The following is a 22,057-nucleotide window of genomic DNA, read 5'->3' on the forward strand; positions in this document are numbered from 1 at the left end:
GGGTGAAACCAGTAGATGAGGTAACTAGTGAGTGGTGAGCCAAAGACATTTCTCAAACGTGCAGTGTCAGCATGGCGATGCTTATCGAATTATTCAAAATCACTCGATGTGTTTACTAACCTCCCCTGTGTGTGTACAATGAGCCTGGTGACAGGGACTGGATAAGAGACTGGAATCAAAGACTGAGAGTCCTGCCTGAATGCTGCTAAGTGGCAGTACAAAGCCAGCACTTAGTCTCACTGGGTCTGTCAGGGCTGGAGTCTGAGTGAAGTCAAGTACCAGATGGGAAGAAAGGCATTTCTTCAGGTAGAGACAGTTAGACACAGGGAAATTAGGACAGATCGGGGGTGTGGAAATAGACAGACAAAAGCAGAGTTTCAAGTACAGTCTTCCGTGCTAGAATGGTATGTTAGTCCATCAGTACACGACATCAGAATAGTGTATCCCCTCTCAGCAATGAGTGTATGTGGCTGTTTCATTCAGGTCTCTGTTGTTTTACTGAAGCGATGCCATGGGTGCTGAGAACAGCGGGAGTATTTTGCAGTTGGGTTTTGTACTGGGACACTGAATCAATGTGCTGGGAGTGTGGGTACCTGACTGTGGGTTTGCTGTTTGCCCTCACTTAAGCAACAAGGGTCAGTGCCCTGTGGAGAAGTGGGTGGAAATGGCAGCAGTAGGTGCAAGCTGGGTGGCATGAGTTGTGTTCGAGGCTGTTCACTAGTGCTGGATCTGAAAGAGTGTGTTTGTGTTGCAGGGGTCGTACAGCGCTGTATTCCTGTGAAGTATCACTACTCCTCTTCAACAGTCCCACGGAATCTTCCAGTCAATTTAACCATGACCATTCGGCAGGATGAATGGCATGCTTTACGTAAGTACTGGGAAGAGAGAGCCAGGACTGAGCTTTGCAGCCATACAGAGTACCACAGACTGAAGTTTTAGCAGGGATTGGAGCTGTGAGGTTCTACACCCCAGAGCAGTAGAATACAACGGGGACTCAGCCTCAGAGTAACAGTGATCGAGCCTTAGATTAATATAAATGACCAGGAATTAATCATCAGAGTAATAAAGAAACAAACTGGGCCTGAGCCTCTGAGTAATACATAGAATGGGGCCTGATCCTCAGTGTAACAAAGTAATAATGGTGGTGGTGGCGGAGGCAGGGTCAATCGAGGCGTTCAAGAGGGAATGGGATTCTTAGCTGAAAAGGAAGACTGTACAGGATTACAGGGAGAAGGTGGGGAATGGTACTGGGTGCATTGCTCATTTGGAGAGCCAGCACAGACTCAATGGGCTGATTGGCCGCCTCCTGTGCTATAAATATTGTGCAAGAAAAACTGAGCTTCTGTGTACTAGAGTAACAGGTACTGAGCCCCAGAGCAACTGAGTATGGGATGGGGTGGGGAGAAGGGTAAGGGCCTGAGTGGAGGAGGGGGAATCAATTGGGGTGAAGGAAAGGGGGGTGTGTAAGAATAAGGGGAGGGTTTTTAAATGTATTAACTCACAGGAAGTGGGCACGGCTGGCCAAACAGTATGTCTTGCCTACCCCTGGTGGTTCTTGAGAAGTTGGTGCTGTCTTTTTGAACCTATGCAGAATGTGTGCTATAAGGTAGGAGGTTACAGGAGCTAGTGGCAATGAAGAAAAGGCAATAATTTCCAAGTCAACTTGGTGTTCCCATACACTTGGTGTCTTTGACATCCTAGGTGGTAGTGGTTGTGGGTTTGGAAGGTGCTGTCGAAGGAGCCTTGGTGAATCCCTGCAGTGCATCTTGTAGATGGTACACACGGCTGCTACTGTGTGTTAGTGGTGGAGGGAGTGAATGTTTGTGGATGTGCTGCTTTGTCCTGGATGGTGCCAAGCTTCTTGAGTGTTGTGGGAACTGCACTCATCCAGTCAAGTGGAGAGTATTCCATCACACTCCTGACTTGTGCCTTGTAGATGGTGGACAGGCTTTGGGGAGTCAGGAGGTGAGTTACTCATCGCACGATTCCTAGCCTCTGACCTGCTCTTGTAGCCACAGTATTTATATGGCTAGCCCAGTTCAGTTTCTGGTCAATGGTAACCCCCCAGGATGTTGATAGTGGGGGATTCAGTGATGGTAATGTCATTGAACATCAAGGGGTGACGGTTAGACTCTGACTTACCTTTGCCTGGCTCCTCTTTGGTACAGATGTTATTTGCCTTTTATCAGCCGAAGTCTGAATGGACTGCTTCAGTATCCGAGGAGTCGTGAATGGTGCTGAACATTGTGCAATCAACAGCGAACATCCCCACTTCTGACCTTATGATGGAAGGAAGGTCATTGATGAAGAAGCTGAAGATGATTGGGCCAAGGACACTACTAAAGGCTCTGTATTTGAATACACATAGCATTCAAACCAAAACAGATGAACTGACAGTGCAAATAGAAATAAATAAGTATGATCTGACAGCCATTATACAGACATGGCTGCAGGATGACAAAGATTGGGACCTGAATATTGAAGGGTACATGACATTTAGGAAGGACAAGCAGTTAGGAAAATGTGGAGGGGTGGCTCTGTTAATTAATGATGGTATGAGCTTAATAGAGAAGGATGACCTAAGTTCAGTAAACCAGGATGTTGAATCAGTTTGGGTAGAGATGAGAAATGATAAAGGCAAGTCTTTCCATGTCAGTCCTCCCAAAGTGCGTCACTTCCCACTTTTCCGTCATGTTTCATCTCCATCTGCTGAGTTTCTGTCCATTTCACCATCCTGTCTGTCACCCTGGAGCCTATCACTGTCTGCTACTTTACCAAGTTCTGTACTATCTGTAAATGTTATAATGCTGCCTCCTACGCCTGAATCTAGATCATTTATAAAAACTGCAAAGAGAAATGGATCCAAAACTGACCCTTGGGGAACACCACTGCAAACTACCCCTAGTCTGACAAACCTCCATCCAACGCCACCATTGTCACTGAGCCAATTCTGTATCTATATTGTCACCTTCTTCTTAATTCCATGGGTTTCCAGCTTCTTAGTAAGCCTCTTGTGTGGCACTTTATCAAGTGCCTTCTGAAAGTCCATATGTACAACATCTACTGCACTACCTTGATCAATCTTCTCTGTTACCTCATCAAAGAATTCATTCAAACCAGCCTTCCTTTCAGGTTTCAGGAAACAGCTTTCCTTTAACAAATCCGTGATTCCAAATGAAATCTCATTTTGTTCCCGATGATTATTTCCAATAATTTTCCAAGCACTAGGCTGACTGGTCTGTAGTTTCCTGGTTTATTCATCTCTCGTTTCTTGAATATTAGTATAATATGAGTAACTCTCCAGCCTCTGGCATTTCTTCTGTATCCAGTGAGGATTGAAAGATTGTGACCAATGCCTCTGCCATTTTTACCTTTGCTTCTTTCAGCAACCTAGGATGCATTCTATCTGGACCAGGATGACTGACCAACCTTCAAGGAATCTAATCTCTCTGATCTCTATTACTATTCTATAAATTCCTTCTCCTGTTTTAATCTGACATTCACATAATTTGCTTCTCTTATGAAGACAAATGTTAAGTATTCATCTAATGCTATAACCATGTTCTCTATCTCTACACAAAGAGATTTGCCTTTGAGTCCTTACTAGGCCCAACTGTTTATAGAATGTTTTAGGGTTCACTTTAATGTTGTCTGCTAACCTTTTTCTTGCAACCCCTCTCTGCCTCCTGTATTAATTCCCTCTGGTACTTTCCAAAATCTTTACAGTTCTTCACTAAGTCTTGCTCCTGATATTTGTCATAAGCCTCTTTTTCCTGTTTGACTTTAATTTTTACTTCCTTTGTCATCCAGGACAGATTAGCTTTGGATTCTCTACATTTTCCCTAATTCAAAACCAGCATCTGCAGTATTTTACTTTTATTATAGAAAAATACTTAACAGAAGGAGACCATTTGGCCCTTTGTATCCCAGCCAACTGAAAAAGAGTTATCCAGTCTAATCTCACCTTCCAGTTCTTGGGCCTAGACCTGTGGGTGGAAGCATCTCAAGTGCATATCCAAGTGATCATGAACCATCTCTTCCTTGAATGCCCTTCATTGCTCCATTACTGCTTTATTCTAAAATCACCTTTTCTAATTTACCTGTGCTAAGCCCCTTCTTAAATCACTGACATTAGATCTTCTCCGGTTGAGCACTATTACTTCTGCTATTTTCTGGTCTCTTTCCATAACTACTTTAAACAGAGTTAAGTTGTGGCCACTGTTACCTGGATGACCATGGCACCAATTGGCAAGGGACTGCATGGGAGGAACAGCAAAGTTTAGGAATGCAGTCGTTTTGGAAGATCCCACAGTTCCATTCGGGCGTTTCTGTGACTGTTATTGTGCATGCTTTGTTGCCTCCCTGGTGCCAGGGTAAAGGGCATCATGGAGAGGGTGCAGAATAGGGGGGGTAGTGAGCCAGAAGCTGTGTGGTACATGTTGCCACCAACAACATAGAGAGGGCAGGTATTGAGGGCAGGTCCTGAGGTCAGATTTACAAGAGCTAGGGAGAAGTTTAAAAAGTAGGACCTCATGGGTAGCAATCTCTGGATTACTCCCAGTACCAGGCACCCTCCAGTGTAGAAATAGGAAGGTAGGGAGGATCAATGCACAGCTTGAAGCATGACGCAGGAAGGAGGGCTTCAGATTCTTAGGGCTTTAGGGCCAGTTCTGGGACAGAAGACACCTATTCATAAGGGATGGGCTGTATCTCAACAGGACTGGGACCATTGCCCTCATGGAGAAATTCACTAGTGTGGTTGGGGAGGGTATAAATAAAATTGGCAGGGACAAAGACAGAAACTATTGGTTAGACTTGAGAACCAAAAAGGATGTGATCACGCTACTTGTGATATTCCACAGTTCCCCAAATAGTGGGAGCTTCATGGGTAGTCACAGAGATGTGCAAGAACTATGGTGTGGTGATACTGGGGAACTTTAATTACCCAAATATTGATTGGGATAATGTTAGAGTAATGGGCAAGGAGGGAAGGAATTTCTGAAATGTGTTCAGTAGAACTTCCTTGACCAGTATGCTATTGGCCCAACTACAAAGGAGGCATTGTTGGATCAGGATTGGAGAATGAGGTGGGTCAAGTGGACGAAGTGTCTGAGGGGGAAATTTGGATAAGAGTGATCATCACATCATAAAGTTTAGATTAGTAATGGAGACAAACAAGGAACAATCTCATATAGAACTTCTAAATTAGCAGAGGGCTAATTTCAATGCAATAAAAGGGGATCTAGCCAGAGTAAAATGGAGCCAGAGACTGACAGGAAAAACAGTAACAGAACAATGGGTGATCTTTAAGGAGGAAATGTTCCAGGTCCAAGATGGTACATTCCAACAAGGACAAAAGATAAGGGAGCCAAAAACAGGGCTCCTTGACAAGGGAGAGAGAGAATATGATGAAACAAAAAAGGAGGGCGCATGATGCATGTCCGATGAGTTCTTCAAGTGAAAACCAGTCAAATATAAGGGGAGGTGAAGAGGAAAATAAGACTGGCAAAGAGAGAGCATGAGAATAGAATGGCAGTCAATGTAAAAGGGAACCCAAAAATATTCTCGCGGCATGTAAGCGGGTAGTAAGAGTTGTGGGGCGGGGGGGTCCTATTATACACAAAGATGGTGATTTATGATTTGAGGCGCAGGACAAGGCTAGAATGCTTAATGAGTACTTTGTATCGTATTTACTGAGAGGAGGCTGTCGAAATATCAGTAGAAGTGGAAATGATGGAGGTAATGGATAGGGTGAAGATTGATAACAAAGATATATTGGAAAGACAGGCTATGTTTAGGATAGATAAGTCACCTGGTCCGGATGGCTTGCATCCCAAGTAAATAAAGAAAGTTGGAGTGGAGATAGTGGAAGGGTGTGTCATAATCTTCCCTAGATATGGGGGAGGTGCCAAAAGATTGAAGAAAGGACTGGAGGGGGTTTAATTTAAAACAGCCCTGATTTCTCCTCTCACCACACATCTGTAAAAAGAAGCGTGTTTGTGGTTTTTGATTTTTTTCCCCTTTGTAAGCTGTGGCGTATTTTCCCAAGCACTCAGTTTTGGTGTGATCCAATTTCTATTAGTAACCACAGCAAACTCGAGATAGGGTAAACTCAGAGGGTTAGGTTATTTTACACACACTCAAAACAAGGGGTGGGGGTGTCACTACGTAACCTTGGCACATTCACACAATAAAAGGGGATAAGGGAACGCAAGAGGTGTAGGGCAAAGACCACAGACAAAATAAGAATTTGTTTCATGTGAGTCCAGAGTCCAGAATCAAAAATCTAATGGTGTATTCCTTCAGAGAGGTTAGCAGGCTGAAGCTGATGCTGGGCAATCCACTTTTCTAGTAGCACTGACCACCATAATGAAAGAAGCACGTATAGATGAATTCATCTTGTAGTAGGCACTGGTACAGAATTTCAGATCTTCCCATAGAAACTGTGTAGATGAGGGCCAAGCAACTTAAATCTGGACAGAGCTCTGTTTCTGCTGCTGTTTGGTTGATGGAAGATGGCAGGCGGAGGCAGGCTGCTAGCCTAGAGTCCGGTTTTCTCTTCTGACATTAAACCGCAACTGAAAACAGAGCCCAAAAGCTGTACAATTAAAATAATTCAGACAGCTCAAGCCTTGGTCATGTGACAGGGTGGTTTCAGGTTGAGCTATTCAGCTAATGATGCACTTTTTAAGGAGCCTTGTTAAAACCCATTGTATTTTGGCAGGTAATTGTGTGGAATAATTAGCACAATGTTGGAGATGAGTCACCAATAGCTCTGCCTTTGTCCAGAGCTGGGTGCAGATATTTTGCCTACTAATCCTTTGTGTTAGCTTGGCTGGAATATTCATACAATACAAGTCACATTCTAGGAGGTTGTTGAGTTTGTCCATTGTAATGGCTTAGAATTTTCCAGAACTACCAGCATGTGACTAGCTGCGGCCATCTTATCAATCCAGAAGTCCATTTTAAAAAATGAATTTAAACCAGAGAATATGGAAAAGAAATAAATTTCTTTTAGATCATTTTTCATGTCTCCTAAGTATGACATAAATGTGACACACTTACTGAAGCAAGGGTGTAAGGAAATTCTTAGTAACTACAGGCCGGTCAGCTTAACCTCAGTCGTAGGCATGGTTTTAGAAGAAATGATCAGTGCAGATATCAACAGGCACGGAGAGGTTTCAGTGAATAAAGTCAAGCCAGCGTGGACTTGTGAAAGGCAGATCATGTTTGACTAATCAAATTGAATTTTTTGATGAAGTAACTGAGATTGATGAAGGGAAAGCAATGGATGCTGTCTGTATGGATTTTAAGGAAGTGTTTGACCATAATAAAATCAAGACAGATGGAATAGGAGGTCAGCTTGGATGAAAGATTAGCTTAAGGACAGAAAACAACCAGCTGGGGTAAATGGTGTTTTGGCAGAAGGGATAGGGAGAGGCAATATGGACTTAATGGAACAATTCTAAAGAGTGTGCAGGAACAGAGGGGCCTGGGGGTGCAAGTATATAGATCTATGAAGGTGGCAGGACATATTGAGAGAGTGGTTAGGAAAGCATATGGGATCTCAGGCTTCATAAATCAAGATATTGAGTACAAAAGCAGGGAAGCTATGCTGAAACTTTAAACAGCTCCGGTTAGGTCATAGCTTGAGTATTACATCCTGTTCTGGTCACCATACTTTAGGAAGGATGTGAAGATGGGTGGAGAGGAGATTCACCAGAATAGTTCCAGGGATGAAGGATTTTAGTTACAAGGTTAGGTTGGAGAAGCTGGGGTTGTTCTCCTTGGAGCAAAGGAGATTGAGGGGAGATTTGGTAGAGGCGTATAAGTTTATGACAGATTTTGATCAGATAGACAAGGAAAAACTCTTCCCATTAGCTGATGGTACAAGGACGAGGGGACACAGATTTAAGGTTTTGGGTAAGATGCAGGGGTATGTGAGGAAGAACTTTTTACACAGCGAGTGGTAATGACCTGGAACTCACTGTCCACAAGAGGGGTGGAAGTGGAGACAATGAATGATCTCAAAAGGAAATTGGATGGGCACTTGAAGGAAATAAACTTGCAGGGTTGCAGGCATCGAGCAGGGAATGGGACTGACTGGATTGCTCCATGGAGAGCTGGCATGGACTCAATGGGCTGAATGGCCTCCTTCTGTGCTGTAAACATCTCTATGACCTCCTGCTGTCACTACTTCATTTCTCAGAATGAGATTCAATGAGATGCCTTGTTGGACAGCAGGCATATTCATGAAGTTCTCGGACGCAGATCAGAAATTCCTTACCTTCCCTAAGCTTAGCATTAAGGTTTTCCCTGTCAATATTAAGTTAAAAGCCTTTTGATATTGCTACTCTATTTTTGTTGCACACCTTTGAAATTGGCTGACAAATGTGCTCATCTATCTCATTCTCACTGTTTGGAGCTCTATAAATAATAACTCCCAACAACATAACAACTCCCGCTCTGTTCATCAATCCAAGCCAAATAAATTCAGCCCTGCAACCATCTGGTATCATCCTTAGTCCAGACAGCAAAACCTTCCTCTTTTTCCTTCTCTGTTATTCCTGAATACTTGGTAATGGGGAATATTAAGAATTGATTCATTGTTTGAGTCATGTCTGCTACTGTGACCACGTTGTAAACCCATCTAATAATTTATGGCTTCAGCTCACTAACCTCATTCATTACACTATGGACACTTATACACATACAATTTCATACCTCCTTCACTTCTGCTATTTTCCTAACTCTGGTCCCTGCAAATTTTGGCATATTGTTAATTTGACTGCCATTTATGTCTCTCGACTTCTGATTTAATTTCTCCTTCCCCAACCCTCCTCCAAATTTGTTTAAACCCTCTTCAATGATTCTTGTTAAACTCTCAGCAAGAGCATTGACCTTGGCTTTATTTAGATTCTACCCAACTATCTCGTACAGATACCCCTTCTCCTAGAACCAACCCCATGCCTCAGAAATCAGAGCCTCTCCCTCCAGCATCACTTCCCCATCCATGTATTTAACTGCACTATCTTCCTGTTTCTATACTCTCTCTGACAAATGGCACCGGGAGTAATCCTGAGATTACCTGTTGGTGATATTCTTTACCCTGACACTAGGAGGCAACATACCAGTTGGGAATTAAGTTTACAATTACAGAAACATCTCTCTGCCTCTGACATTTGAATCCCCTATGATCATAGCATTTCTATTCTTTTTCTCTGTACACAAGGAATCATCACCCTCCCTGCTATTCAAAGTGAAAACTAGTTAGTGAGTGTCATTGGCTTGGGATGATTCCTGCACAACCAGTATCTTCCTCTTACCCTGTCTTGTGGTCACTCATTCCCTGACCTCACTCACCTCCTGCACCTTCTATTGCTGTGTGGCGTCTACCTCCTGGAAAGTCGGTCAGAGGAAACAGTCAGACTCAGGATGCCCAGCAACATCACTAGCTTCTCCTCAGGTTCTGAAACTTGGAGCTTAAGCATGAAGCTCCTAAAGTTCCCATGTGGAACAGAATGCACATGCAAAAAAATCCTACTAGCCTAACATGGTAGTCAATCCATTGCTGGTCTCTTAAGTTACTGAAACCCTGACCACTAAAACAAAAGACAGAGATACTAAATGATGACTGAGATACTCAGATCAGCCATGATCTCATGGAAAGGCAGAACAAGCTCAAGGGGCTAAATGGCTTACTCCCGTTCCTATGTTCCTAAAACAGTAAAGTGTTAACTAAAGGCACTGGAAATTGGATCAAAAATCAAAAGTACAATGAAAACTATCTTCAAGTGGGTTTCAATAGTAAACATTAGGAATTGAACAAGACAAAAAACATGTATCTGTTCCCTATCAGTATGCCCCCTCCAACATTACTTTTGAATTCCTATCTCGATTTTTTCCATACAGCTTATACTCTGGCTTTTCCCTTTGTCAGGAAAAGGATTATCTTATAGAACAGTATAGCACAGAAGGAGGCCATTTTCCCCATTGAACATATGCCAGCACTTTCAAATAACAATCCAATTAGCCCAACTGTCTCTGTCCTTTCTCCATATTCATGCAATTTATTCTCCTGGAAGTATTTATCTAATTCTCCTTTGAAGGTATTGAAACTGAATCCACACGGACATCAGAAACTGCATTTCAAATCTTAAGCACTCATTGTGTGTCTTGACCATCCAGCCATTGGAAGTTATTTCTCTTTATTTTTTATATCTAAACCCTTCATGATTTAGTAACACCTCAATCTCCCCTTTGTCTTTTCCAGTCAATCCATGTAACTGTACTCCCTTATTGCTGGAACCATTCTCATCAATTTCTTCTGTACCTTCTCCAAAGCCTTGAATTTCTTCCTAGAGTGTGGTGTCCAGAATTGAATGCAGTGCTGCAACTAGCGCTGAACTGGTGTTATATACACGTTTAACATAACACCCTGCATTTTGTACTCTCTATCTCTATTTGACAATCTGTTACGTGCAACTTTGCCAGATATCTGTCGAATGTCTGTATCATCATGGACGGAATGTTTGTGTTCCCATGCCCGTTTTCAGTATGTTTTGTGTTGAAGAAGGTGTGTTTTCTTACCATTGGAGTGTGGGTCCCAATTAAATATATCCAGCAGCAAGCTTTTGTGAGTTTAACCACAAAGAAGGTTATTTATTCTCCCACATTTACCCCGCATTAAAGGTTGTGAAGTTTCTCGTAGTTGAATTTATAAGCAGTTGTTGGAAGTTGTAACAGGTTGGGGGAGTCCTTCTCATTGTTGGGATCTCCTGCTTACAAGGCATTGCTGTTAATTACTAATATGAAAGCAAAACGCTGCGGTTGCTGAAAATCTGAAATAAAAACAGAAAATGCTGGAAAAGCTCAGCAGGTCTGGCAGCATCTGTGAAGAGAGAAACAGAATTAATGTTTCGAGTCAGTTTGACTGTATTTTTTCCAGAGCTCCTTATTAGCTTTATCACCCTCTTTTGGATTTTAGAGATTTCCTCAGCTCTCTGCAGCTGAGCAGAATTGTGCCAGTTCCTGTCTATTTCCCCAGTCTCCGTGGGCTGCTTTTGACTCTCTGAGCACAATACTTGGCACTCCACCAAGTAATTTCCCTGTATGGGTCCACACTCTGTAGGGTAAACTAGGAACAACCCCGACCATCACTACACCGGTCACCCACTTACTCTGTGGCTGAATGTTTACTAGGGGAAACTTTAAACATCTTCCAGTAAGCCCTTTTACCAGCACTGTAGTGTTTGGCCTGCTTTTGGGTGGCATTTCAGCAACCTTTGCTACAAACAGTGTTTGAAAACACCATGTGTCTCTAAAAATGATTATTTCTCTTCTTGGAACTTGTGATATAAAAGGATTCATTCTCTATTTGTTCAAGAAACCTTGGCGGGTATCCTGTCTGATCCCCGCTACTTTTGAGTCTGGGCTTGGTACCTTGCAGGGTATAGATATGGTGCTGCCTGCAGCTCCCCCTGTTGGCCTTTTGGTGAACCAAAGGTTTATTTAAAGCAAAAAACTGCGGATGCTGGAAATCCAAAACAAAAACAAAAATACCTGGAAAAACTCAGCAGGTCTGGCAGCATCTGCAGAGAGGAACACAGTTAACGTTTCGAGTCCGAATGACCCTTCAACAGAACTAAGTAAAAATAGAAGAGAGGTGAAATATAAGCTGGTTTAAGGGGGGGTGGGACAAGTAGAGCTAGATAGAGGGCCAGTGATAGGTGGAGATAACCAAAAGATGTCATAGGCAAAAAGACAAAGAGGTGTTGAAGGTGGTGATATTATCTAAGGAATGTGCTAATTAAGGGTAGAAAGAAGGACAAGCAAGGTACAGATAGCCCTAGTGGGGGTGGAGTGGGGTGAAGGAATCGAAAAAGGCTAAAAGGTAGAGATAAAACAATGGATGGAAATATATTTTAAAATAATGGAAATAGGTGGGAAAAGAAAAATCTATATAAATTATTGGAAAAAAAAGGGGGGGATCGGAAAGTGGGTGGGGATGGAGGAGAGAGTTCATGATCTAAAATTGTTGAACTCAATATTCAGTCCGGAAGGCTATAAAGTGCCTAGTCGGAAGATGAGGTGCTGTTCCTCCAGTTTGCGTTGAGCTTCACTGGAACAATGCAGCAGGCCAAGGACAGACATGTGGGCATGAGAGCAGGGTGGAGTGTTAAAATGGCAAGCGACAGGGAGGTCTAGGTAATGCTTGTGGACAGACCGAAGGTGTTCTGCAAAGCGGTCACCCAGTCTGCATTTGCTCTCTCCAATGTAGAGGAAACCACATTGGGAGCAACGAATGCAGTAGACTAAATTGAGGGAATTGCAAGTGAAATGCTGCTTCACTTGAAAGGAGTGTTTGGGCTCTTGGACGGTGTGGAGAGGGGAAGTGAAGGGGCAGGTGTTGCACCTTCTGCGGTTGCATGGGAAGGTGCTGTGGGAGGGGTTTGAGGTTCCGGGACACCCTGGTCCACTCCTCCATCACCCCCTACACCTCAACTCCCACAGTACCTTCCCATGCAACAGCAGAAGGTGCAACACCTGCCCCTTCACTTCCCCTCTCCTCACCGTCCATGGGCCCAAACACTCCTTTCAAGTGAAGCAGCATTTCGCTTGCACTTTCCTCAATTTAGTCTACTGCATTCGTTGCTCCCAATGCGGTTTCCTCTACATTGGAGAGAGCAAATGCAGACTGGGTGACCGCTTTGCAGAACACCTTCGGTCTGTCCACAAGCATTACCTAGACCTCCCTGTCGCTTGCCATTTTAACACTCCACCCTGCTCTCATGCCCACATTTCCGTCCTTGGCCTGCTGCAATGTTCCAGTGAAGCTCAACGCAAACTGGAGGAACAGCACCTCATCTTCCGACTAGGCATTTTACAGCCTTCCGGACTGAATATTGAGTTCAACAATTTTAGATCATGAACTCTCTCCTCCATCCCCACCCCCTTTCCGATCCCCCCCTTTTTTTTCCAATAATTTATATAGATTTTTCTTTTCCCACCTATTTCCATTATTTTTAAATGTATTTCCATCCATTGTTTTATCCCTACCTTTTTGATTCCTTCACCCCACCCCACCCCCACTGGGGCCACATGTACCTTGCTTGTCCTGCCTTCTACCCTTAATTAGCACATTCCTTAAATAATATCATCACCTTCAACACCTCTTTGTCCTTTTGTCTGTGACATCTTTTGGTTATCTCCACCTATCACTGGCCCTCTATCCAGCTCTACCTGTCCCACACCCCCCTTAAACCAGCTTATATTTCACCTCTCTTCTATTTTTACTTAGTTCTGTTGAAGGGTCATTCGGACTCGAAACGTTAACTGTGTTCCTCTCTGCAGATGCTGCCAGACCTGCTGAGTTTTTCCAGGTATTTTTGTTTTTGCAAAGGTTTTATTTGATGCACCCAGGCTTTCTGCACTGGAAACGCACAGGGTTGACCCTGGCTGTCCTACCTTCCCGGTTCCTTTTTAAATTTGGGGATTGACCTATGTTTTCTCTATTCTCCTTTCCTCTTCAGTCTCTGTTTCATCTACCTGCTTCTTACCTCTCCCTTGCTGGTAGGAGGTACTGGATCCAAATTTGTTTGGGTTTAGAGGTTTATGGGTTAATTCAAGTCATCAGCCATGATGGCTGCATCTCTGATTTTTGAAACCCTTTGTTCCTCTATATGAGTTTTAAAGATGTATGGGGGTCAGTTTTTGAACTTCTCTTACAGTAATATTTCTCTTAACCCTTCATAGGCGCAGTTAATTTTTAATGCTCTGACCCACCTATCAAATGCTGGCTGTTTAGTTCTCTAAAATTCCAGGAAAGCCTGTGTGGGCTCTTTACAGGAGTTCTGGAATAGTTGGCAGTACACCTCTGGTACCAGTTCATAGGCACTGAGAATAGCAGCCTTTGTCTGCTCATGACTGGCAGAGCTCTCAGCAGGCAGCATGAAATAAACCTCAGAGCCTTTCCTACTCTTTCTCCCCCACCCTTCTCTCTCTCTTTCCCTTTCTCGCTTTCTCTTTCTCTCTCTCTCTCTCTATCGCTTTCTCTCTCTCTCACTTTCTCTCTCTCACGCGCTCTCTCTCGCGCTCTCTCGCGCTCTCTCTCTCGTGCGCGCTCTCTCTCGCGCGCTCTCTCTCGCGCTCTCTCTCTCTCGCGCTCTCTCTCTCTCTCGCGCTCTCTCTCTCTCTCGCGCTCTCTCTCTCGCGCTCTCTCTCTCGCGCTCTCTCTCTCTCTCGCGCTCTCTCTCTCTCTCGCGCTCTCTCTCTCGCGCTTTCTCTCCCTCTCGCGCTTTCTCTCTCTCTCGCGCTTTCTCTCTCTCTCGCGCTTTCTCTCTCTCTCTCTCGCGCTTTCTCTCTCTCTCTCACGCTTTCTCTCTCTCTCGCGCGCTTTCTCTCTCTCTCTCGCGCTTTCTCTCTCTCTCTCGCGCTTTCTCTCTCTCGCGCTTTCTCTCTCTCTCGCGCGCTTTCTCTCTCTCTCTCGCACTTTCTCCCTCCCGCTTTCTCCCTCCTGCTTTCTCTCTCCCGCTTTCTCTCTCCGGGAGTGTTTGATGGGGACAGTGTAGAGGGAACTTTACTCTGTATCTAACCCCGTGCTGTACCTGCCCTGGGAGTGTTTGATTGGGACAGTGTAGAGGGAGTTTTACCCTTTTTCTAACCCCGTGTTGTACCTGTCCTGGGAGTGTTTGAAGGGGACAGTGTAGAGGGAGCTTTACCCTTTTTCTAACCCCGTGTTGTACCTGTCCTGGGAGTGTTTGATGGGGACAGTGTAGAGGGAGCTTTACTCTGTATCTAACCCCGTGTTGTACCTGTCCTGGGAGTGTTTGATTGGGACAGTGTAGAGGGAGCTTTACCCTTTTTCTAACCCCATGTTGTACCTGTCCTGGGAGTGTTTGATTGGGACAGTGTAGAGGGAGCTTTACCCTTTTTCTAACCCCGTGTTGTACCTGTCCTGGGAGTGTTTGATGGGGACAGTGTAGAGGGAGCTTTACCCTTTTTCTAACCCCGTGTTGTACCTGTCCTGGGAGTGTTTGATGGGGACAGTGTAGAGGGAGCTTTACTCTGTATCTAACCCCGTGCTGTACCTGTCCTGGGAGTGTTTGATGGGGACAGTGTAGAGGGAGCTTTACTCTGTATCTAACCCCGTGCTGTACCTGTCCTGGGAGTGTTTGATGGGGACAGTGTAGAGGGAGCTGTACTCTGTATCTAACCCTGTGCTGTACCTGTCCTGGGAGTGTTTGATGGGGACAGTGTAGAGGGAGCTGTATGGTTTTACTAACGGTATTTCAATGCTGATGCTCTGTGTTAATCAGTTTGGGGCTGGTATCTTGCATTTTTTTCCTCTCTGACTAACGTTCTGCTGTCTCCTGTTGACAGATCTCCGCAGGATGACAGCAGGGTTTATCGGAATGGCGGTGTCCATCATTCTCTTTGGCTGGATTATCGGTATGCTGGGCTGCTGTAAGGACCATGACCTGATGCAGTATGTGGCTGGCCTGCTCTTTCTCATGGGAGGTAAGTGAAGCAATGGTATTCATCTACAAACAGCAAATCAATACGTTACAGTCGACTTACAGAAAGAAGTGCTGATTGCTTTAACCAGTCTCTCAAACTGAGGAAGGTATTTGAACACAGATTATTGTGTCCGTTCCCAGTTCCTCTCTCTCAGGGAGATATCTGTACACTGACTGGTGTCTCTCAGTCCCCCTCTCTCTCAGGGAGATATCTGTACACTGACTAGTGTCTCTCAGTCCCTCTCTCAGGGAGATGTCTGTACACTGACTGGTGTCTCTCAGTCCCCCTCTCTCTCAGGAAGATATCTGTACAATGACTGGTGTCTTTCAGTCCCTCTCTCTCTCAGGAAGATATCTGTACACTGACTGGTGTCTTTGAATCCCTCTCTCTCTCTCAGGGGTATATCTGTGCACTGACAGGTGTCTCTCAGTCCCTCTGTCTCAGGGGGATATCTGTACACTGACTGGTGTCTCTCAGTCCCGCTCACTCAGGGAGGTATCTGAACACTGACTGGTGTCTCTCAGTCCCTCTCTCTCTCTCAGGGAGATATCTGTACACTGACTGGTGTCTCTCAGTCCCCCTCTCAGGGAGATATGTATACATTGACTAGCATCTCTCAGTCCCTTTCCTCTCTCAGTGAGATATCTGTACACTGACTGGCGTCTTTCAGTCCCTCTCTCTCAGGAAGATATCTGTACACTGACTGGTGTCTTTCAATCCCTCTCTCTCTCTCTCAGGGATATATCTGTGCACTGACAGGTGTCTCTCAGTCCCTCTCTCTCAGGGGGATATCTGTACGCTGACTGGTGTCTCTCAGTCCCTCTCTCTCTCAGGGAGATATCTGTACACTGACTGGTGTCTCTCAGTCCCCCTCTCTCCCAGAAAGATATCTATACACTGACTGGTGTCTTTCATTCCCTCTCTCTCTCAGGGAGATATCTGTACACTGACTGGTGTCTTTCAGTCCCTCTCTCTCAGGGGTATATCTGTGCACTGACGGGTGTCTCTCAGTCCCGCTCACTCAGGGAGGTATCTGAACACTGACTGGACTGGTGTCTCTCAGTCCCTCTCTCTCTCTCTCTCAGGGGGATATCTGTACACTGACTGATGTCTCTCAGTCCCATCTCTCTGGGGGAGATATCTGTATACTGACTGGTGTCTCTCAGTCCCTCTCTCTCTCAGGGAGATATCTGTACACTGACTGGTGTCTCTCAGTCCCCTCTCTCTCCCAGGGAGATATCTGTACACTGACTGGTGTCTCTCAGTCCCCTCTCTCTCCCAGGGAGATATCTGTACACTGACTGGTGTCTCTCAGTCCCCTCTCTCTCCCAGGGAGATATCTGTACACTGACTGGTGTCTCTCAGTCCCCTCTCTCTCCCAGGGAGATATCTGTACACTGACTGGTGTCTCTCAGTCCCCTCTCTCTCCCAGGGAGATATCTGTACACTGACTGGTGCCTCTCAGTCCCTCTCTCAGGGATATATCTGTACACTGACTGGTGTCCCTCAGTCCCCTCTCTCTCTCAGGGAGATATCTGTACACTGACTTGTGTCTCAGTTGCCGAGGGCTGGCGGAGATTACTCGAGGGGCGAAGGCATGGTCAGATTTTGAAGTAAAGATTAGTATTTTAAAATTGAGTTGTTGCTGGAGCAGAAGTCAGTGTAGGCCAGTGGACATCAGATGGGCAAATGGGGCTTGATCCCAGTTCAGGTCCAGTAACAGAATTTTGGATGAAGTTTATTTTGGGTGGAAGGTTGGAGGCTAGCCATTGGCCCATTTGGAGTTGTGCTGAAATCAGAGGCTCTGAATGCCCTCTCTTCTGGGCCTGAAAGATTCCTGGCCATTGCTGTTTGCAGGATCTTGCTGTGTGTAAATTGATTGCCCCAATTGCAACAGTAACTCTACTTCAAAGAAAGGAATTCATTAAAGCACTTTGGTGTTGAAAGACCCTGTATAAATGAGTCTTTTCTTTCTAGCCAAGTCAAGAGGTAACAAAGATGTGGACGAGGGATTCAGCAGCAGATGAGCTGAGGTGGAGGCAGGGACAGAAGGTGTTGCACAGATATATAAGCTTTATCTAGCATCAAGTACAACATCAGGGTTGTGACTTGTCTGGTTCAACTTCAGTTGGCAGGAAGAGGGGATATAGACAGTGGCTGAAGAGCAAAGTGTGTGTGCAGGGAAACGTAGACAGTGGCTTCAGTCTTCTCGATTATTTCTGCTCATTGAATGCTGGATGTCAGACAAGCAACGTGACCAACTAGAGACAGTGGAAGGGCCAAGGTGGTGAGGTGGAACTGGGTGTCTTCCATGTACACATGGAATTTGAAGTGTTTATGAATGGTGTCGCTAAGGGGCAGTATCTAGATGAGAAATACCAATTCTCTATTTTTCCTTCCCATCAGGAACCTGTTGCATTATCTCCCTCTGTACTTGTGTAGCCGGAATTAATTTTGAACTTTCACGTTTCCCTCGGCACATGTACGGGCTGCCCGAGGATATCAGTCATGGCTACGGCTGGTCTATGTTCTGTGCCTGGGGTGGACTGGGACTCACGCTGTTGGCAGGTTTCCTCTGTACCTTGGCCCCTTCCCTCAGCACCCCTCACACAGTCATACACAAACCACGGGCAGAGAACGGGACCATGTGACAGCCACCACACTACTGTTTCACAATCCTGGATTCGGTGAGAAGATCAGAGGCCTGAGGGAACGAGTCAGCCAATCTATGAAGTGGCAGAGTCACCATGAGCAGCATTATGACCCTGGGCAGGGTGGTGCGAATTGTTTAAACACTTAAACCCAGTCTACACAAAGCAGTTTTGTTGAATGTATTTAATAGAATGACTTGTGATAATGCAGTGTTCGTACATTGAAGTCGATTTAAAATAATTTAAAACTTGCAAAAACATTTATTTTCCGTCAATGCATTAAAATCTCTTTTCCCAAATTTATTGGATACAATTTTGATACTACCTACCATTTCAGCGTCCCAGCCAACTACCAGAAACTAAAAAACAAAAGACTTACTTGTATGTTTAGTGAATGATGTCCCCTCCCACCAGCAGCAGATTCCAAAGGAAAGTGCTGAGATGAGGAATGTGGGAAGGCTGTTAACACCTAGATTGTCAGCTGAGGATTTTGTTTTGTAAAGTGGCTGTGACTGGATGTGTATTGCCTCTGCATCCATGTGTATAAAATAACAAAACATTTTTCAATTGTACAGAATTTCACTGCTATAAATTGCATTTAATGTGATTGATTTTTTTTTCCCTCTTTTTGGTTAAATCTTAAACAGGTGCAAGCAACTATCTACAACCTATTGTTGGAAATGCATTTTATAATATAACTGATAAAAGATACAAATAAACCAATCACCAGAACCTTCTGAGCTGCAGAGTACTGGGGCAGTATCTCATTTCCTGTCCCCATCACATCAGAGAAGTTCCAAATGACTGTGGAATTTTACAGGGCAGGATCCCAGGAAGGGGAGCTGTCCACTTCCAGGTCATGGGCTAGATCTGACTCTAGTGCCAGCCGGTGTGGCTGATATTTAATTCTGTACCATTACATACTGCTTAGGGCTGCTGACGAGAGCAGCAGTTACTGCACTGGCAAACAGCCAACTAATTTAGGTGGCAGAGAAAAATCATCACTCTCAGAATACCAGTGTTGTCCAAGGGAAATCGCTGACTGACTGAAGGTGGTTATTAGAAAATGACTCGAGGAAAATGCACTTCACGTGTATATTTATTCAAACATTTCCCACCATTTACTTAAAACACTTAATAATCAAAATACACTCTCACGCACTGTTTTTCATCTTAGCAATTTACCAAGAAACTAAGTTCACGGCATTTGTTGTGGATTTGAGTTGGGCCAAAACAGGTCTAATGATGGAATCGATTCCTCCTTTTCTATTCACTAAACTGAAATGCACAGCTAGATTCCCAGTTAGTCGCATGTGGTTAGTGGCTAATATATCAGACAATACTGGCTCTCTGAATAACAGATCAAAGAGCTGTGGACACTACTGCCTACTACTTGAATAAATACAATGGCATTGAGGGCTGTACAGTACTGTCCAGGCTGCTTGTCTCAGTGGGTTGCACTGTAGCAGTGCAGCTCATCAGCAAAGGGATGTCCATCTATCTCCGTGCTCTGATTCAAAATGTATCCATCAATGAGACAACAGCAGCAAGAAAACCTCCTCTCAAATCACCAAACTCCACCAGGACAAACTAGCAGATACTAAAACAGGGCAGATGCTTTCTGAGTGGGACTGGGGTCAAAGGCTGAAGTTTAGTCAACAGTGGGAGAAATATGGGAAGAGTTAAACTAGGTACTGGGGGAGGGCTGAAACTGAGTAATGATGGGTGCTATCTCACTCAGGAATAGCTTACTTCCCAGATTAAATAGTGAAGCCCGTGGGCTTTAACATGGATTCAAATTCAAAGAAAAACTTCTTTCAGTATTTGACGACTTTCCCACATTAGATACAAAAAGGATTTTGTATTTTTTTTAACCATGAAGCAGGACAAAGAATTAGCAAAGTTTTAGAGACTGTCTGATATGGTTCGAAACAACTTAGCAATGTCTAAACAATGAAGCATCTCTCTGTCCTGGGAGTTGAATCAAAATTACTTCTGTAAGATCCCTTTGGAGTCTAGGCTGGACTCTGAAACAGGAGTGAGCAGGGGGGAAAGCATTCACACAATCACTTCTTCCTCCACCCCCAGAGCATTGGTATAAGGTTAGAACATGGGCCCCAGTGTAAGTAAAGGCCATAACATTAGAAATAGGAGTTGGCCGCTCGCTCCATCCATAGTTTGTGTATTCTAATTGCTCAGTCCCATCACCCCTCCCTATCCTCTAAAAGAACTCCTCTCATCTCACTTTAACTGCCACTCCCTCCGCAAAGCCCCAGCTTCTCACCCATTGATCCAACTCCCCACCTTGACTTCCCTTTCCTGCCATCTGGTTAGGGGAGCTTTAACCTCGAGGTGAGAGCTCACTGTCACCAACTCTGATGAGATTTGCTGACCCCTTTACCCACTGTGCTGTGTTCATTGTGCCACATCATTTCCTAAGGAAGCATGCAGGTCTGGGATGTACGAGTCTGTGTACTGTATCAAACTCAAGTGCAGTGCTACATGTGTATGGTACAACTGTAAAATATTGTGATGTTCATTTTGATGTACTGTTCATTGCCAAGGATTGACAAAGTTTAAAGTCATAAATTGATCTGATCAGGGAGTGTTTGAGATTGTAATATAGACACTTTGAGCATTCAGTTGGTCAATAAATTTAAAAAAATTAAAGCCACAAAACACCAGTGTATAATTATTCTGTTTGACATTGCTGCTTGCGTACAGAACTTCTGTGTTTCTGGGAATTGGATGCAGTCTGAAACTGTTCTGGACTCTGTGAACCAGGTGGTGTGCATCTGTGTGTAGTGAAAGAACCTCCCCATCTCCTCGTTAACTTCAGTACCAAAATGTTAAGGAGCTGCAGTTTCTGTATCAGCTTTTTGATCTGGTGACCCTAGGTGTAAGTTAAATACACTGCAGCCAACACAATGTGAAGCATCACTGAGTCAATCAGCCTATCCCAGCCACTCTTGACAAGCCAGGACACTGGAGCAATGAGACCCTGCACAGCAGAATTGTGTGTGGGGACAGTGAGGGTTACAGAGACAGGAGCAGCACTGGATTATTACAGAGACAGTGACTACTCTGAATTCTGTGAGGGATGGGGTGTTACAGAGGCAGGAACAGCAGCAGATTCTGTGTGTTGGGGGTGGGTGTGAGTATTACAGAGATTGAAGTGAAATCCCACTCTGCTTGGTAATGAGATCAGGGAGTGAGCTGGTGCATTGACACTGCTTGTTGGGATTTTAATCGTGGTTATAAACATGTGTGAACAATGTGTCTAAACCTGAAACGGTTCTGTACAGTCACAGCTGTCACTGCCTCCGTTGTCCCGGTACAAGACCCCTGTCAACATGTCTCCCTGACCCAGTGACAGTCATGTTCCTTTACACCATTATCAGCATTGAATCCTAAAGCACAGAAAGAGGCCATTCACCCATCGTGGCTGTGCCAACTCTTTGAAAAAGCATTTAAGCCCATGCCACAATTTTTTTCTCATCAAGTAAATATCAATGATACAGAATCCTAAAACTATCAGACAGCATTAAACATGATGGCAGGGAAAAAGTGCCACAACCACCAATAAGACAGAAATGGAACTCATTTGGCTAGACATAAAGTATACAAAAGGATCCATTCCCCAACAGGTGTAGTCTGTAGATTACCAACGAGGGTGAGGGAGAAATACTCATTTCCTAATTTCTTTGTGCAACAAACTTAGAATAATCATCACGGAGGGTTTCAACCAATCCAATATTAACTGGACAGAAGAGGTAAAGGGGATAAGGGAATGGAGTTCTTTCTCCTTTCTCATTCAATACGTGAAAAGCCGAGCAAGAGAGGATTGGGTCTAGGGTTGAGAAATGAACCAGGGCAAATAAGTAAAA

The 22,057-nt window shown here is 44.4% G+C and overlaps 1 protein-coding gene across 1 annotated transcript; it reads left to right on the top strand.

Annotated features, from left to right (window-relative positions):
• Positions 1 to 754: 754 nt before the first annotated feature.
• Positions 755 to 18,775, top strand: LOC144676077 (transmembrane protein 178B-like; the record flags this gene model as incomplete). The annotated part of the gene is made up of 3 exons (XM_078536592.1): positions 755 to 868; positions 15,382 to 15,519; positions 17,926 to 18,775. Coding segments are annotated over 3 exons (497 nt in total), but the record flags the coding sequence as incomplete, so codon positions are not given.
• Positions 18,776 to 22,057: the final 3,282 nt, after the last annotated feature.

Source organism: Cetorhinus maximus, unplaced genomic scaffold (assembly GCF_964194155.1).
Source record: "Cetorhinus maximus unplaced genomic scaffold, sCetMax3.hap1.1 HAP1_SCAFFOLD_1339, whole genome shotgun sequence".
Lineage (NCBI taxonomy): Eukaryota > Metazoa > Chordata > Chondrichthyes > Lamniformes > Cetorhinidae > Cetorhinus > Cetorhinus maximus.